This window comes from Maniola hyperantus, chromosome 16 (genome assembly GCF_902806685.2).
Source record: "Maniola hyperantus chromosome 16, iAphHyp1.2, whole genome shotgun sequence".
Classification (NCBI taxonomy): domain Eukaryota; kingdom Metazoa; phylum Arthropoda; class Insecta; order Lepidoptera; family Nymphalidae; genus Maniola; species Maniola hyperantus.
In genome coordinates this window covers 13,201,681-13,204,527 of record NC_048551.1, presented here as the reverse complement: position 1 = coordinate 13,204,527, position 2,847 = coordinate 13,201,681, and the positions used below count along the sequence as shown (strand labels likewise).

The following is a 2,847-nucleotide window of genomic DNA, read 5'->3' as shown; positions in this document are numbered from 1 at the left end:
TCTTACTTTTCAGGAGCGCGCGTGACGTGCGCTGCGGGTGTGCACTTGTGCAGCACGTCTCCCCGCCTCATACCCCGATTGCCATCTCGACCTGTCGCGGACTACACGTTTGTATGTAAATACTATATTGCACCACAAAACACAAATGATAGGTTACAAAAAAAAAGCATATGAATCATGGCCATCTAGTCTAGATAATATCCTTATTTTCAGCCATTTAGTTTTCGCTTGTCCGCAATTACAACATCTACTCAAAACCGAAAATGGCGATATTTTGTCTGGACGAAATAAAAGACTACAAAACAATTCTGAAACAACTCTTCGCCGAATTCCTGGGCACATTCTTGTATTTATCAATATGTTTGCTGGCCGGGACCAACATTGGACCGAACATTGAAGTGATAGCGTTGGCAAATGGTCTCCTAGTTGCTTCAGTTGTCCAAATCATTGGACAAATATCTGGAGGGCATATCAACCCGGCTGTGACTATTGGTGTTTTAGCACGTGGACATATTAAATTGCTCAAGGCAGTTCTCTATATAATTGCCCAAGTCCTTGGCAGTCTGCTTGGAGCATTCGTGGCATATGCAGTCACTCATTCCAACTTAAGACAAGACCTTGGAGCAACTATACCCCATAAAGATTTGAGAGCAGACCAAGTTTTTGGACTTGAATTTATTATGACGTTTATATTAGTTTCTGTTGTTTTAAGTGTTTTAGATACTAGAAGATGTGATAGAGGACTTGGTTCTGGTCCACTCGCGATTGGTTTGAGTATAACTGCTTGCCAAGTTTCTGCATTTTTGTACACTGGATCATTAAATCCGATACGATCTTTGGGACCAGCGGTTGTCATGAATATTTGGACCAAACATTGGGTGTATTGGCTTGGACCAATTCTTGGAGGCGTCGCTGCTGGCTTAACTTACAGATTCATTTTGGCCAATCGTCACCACCAGAGACGTGATGAAAATCAAGCGCAGCAGAGGTCTGATTTTGAATAAATAAATTTAATTTATACTTAAGTACTGCATTTTTATTAAAACGGTAAGTTGTGTGTCTAGAAATTCTTTTGGTACAGATTAAGCTAATACCTTGGAGCTAGGAGCCATTACCCAGGAAAATCAAAGAGTTCTTACGAATTTTTAAAAATTAAATCCACGCAGACGTAACCGCGTGAATCCGCTAGTTAGAAATATTTATAGGCCCATTACATTATACGAACAAGCTTATTTATTTACCCTATACACAGTTTATTGAGGTCCAGTTTCACGACAGGTGGTTAAAGTTCCGGGTTAGATACGGATTACCGTTAAAATTTGACTTGACTGTCAATTAAAGCAAAATGGGTTGCGCAACTTATTATGCTTTGATAACTTTGGATACGATCATTACGTTTAGTTTTAACCTTTAATAATAATAATAACTGGGGTTCCGTGGCAGTTCGCTCGTAGCCAGGATGCAAAAAAAGGTCTTTCTGGACTCGGCCAGGATGTTCACCGATTTCTCAACCTGTCACCCTGACCCCCGGCCGTTTGGTCTCCCCTGCCGGGGTGTATTCCTCCGCCCGGTACAAATAATAATAATTTACCCTTTATCATGGAGGTGTGAATACTAACTTGTGCAACCCACTTGGCTGTTTATCGGTGGTCAAAGTTTAACCGTAACCGTAACGTAACTTTGACCGCTTGTCAAGCAACTGGGCCTAAGCCTGCTTTGTATAAAATGGCCTTGTCCTCGGCTTAAGTAAGTAAACCACTTTCATTATTTGGCTAGAATTCTAGACTGTCTCGTTTAGACAAGGAACTAATGGTAGTGCCATAACTAGATAGCTAGCCTATTTATCTAAAGGACTTAGGGTTTATTATAAACAAGGAATCCTTATAGTTATAGTCTGTGACAGGTTAAGATACCTAAAAAAATTACAATCGGGGTATGAGGCGGGGTACGCCCTGCACACCCGCACGTCACCCGGGGCCGTGCAGGTGGCGGGGCGTTCCCTCCTCGATTGCCATTTCAACCTGTCGCGTACTAAGTAAAGAGACGTCGCGTCGCGTCGTCCGTCTATAGCCATTTTAGGACAAAGAAAAATCATGGGCAGATAAAAATCCGAAAACGTTTTTTTGCTGGTAGATAGGTAGGTAATTCTGCTTGGGCAATTCATGAACATGAAAAGTGCTTGAAAAGTGGGCCTCATAAGAAAGCTCAGATTCACTCAGCGAGTGATGGAGGGAGCTATGCTTGGAGTTTCTCTGCGTGATCAAATCAGAAATTAGGATATCCGTAGGAGAACCTGAGAAAACGACACAGCTCAACGGGTTGCTAAGCTGAAGTGGCAATGGGCAGCTGGGTATACATAGTTCGAAACATCGATAGACGTAGGGGTCCCAAGAACCTAGAATGGCGACCTCGCACCGGAAAGCGCAGCCTTGGCAGACTCACTAGGTGGACAGACAACCTTCTTCCTCTGTGATCAAAGTAGCTAAACGAGTCGCAGTAAACCGCTGGATTCAGGCGGCGCAAGAACGTGGCGTGTGGATATCCCTTCAAGAGACCTATGTCCAGCCGTTGACGTTCATCGGTAGGTGATGATGATAATTAATAATGATCATCATCATCACCTACCGATGAACGTCAACGGCTGGACAGCTAGTTCATTATAATTATTAATTATAATGAACTAGCTGATTATAATTACTAATATGATTAATAATTAATAATAATTGTTAATTTTTACAAATCCCGTGGGAACTCTTTGATTTTCCGGACTAAAAAGTAGCCTATGTCACTCCGTCTTAAAAAGTACAACCCAACAAACCAATCAACTAACACACTTTCGCATTTATA

General features: G+C 42.0%; 1 protein-coding gene across 1 annotated transcript; it reads left to right on the top strand.

Moving 5' to 3' along the window:
• The first annotated feature begins 216 nt into the window (after window positions 1-216).
• Window positions 217-1,004, top strand: LOC117989798 (aquaporin AQPAe.a-like). The gene has a single exon (XM_034977210.2). It carries the CDS (start codon window positions 264-266, stop codon window positions 1,002-1,004), a length of 741 nt encoding a protein of 246 aa, XP_034833101.1. The 5' UTR covers window positions 217-263.
• The last annotated feature ends 1,843 nt before the right edge of the window (window positions 1,005-2,847 follow it).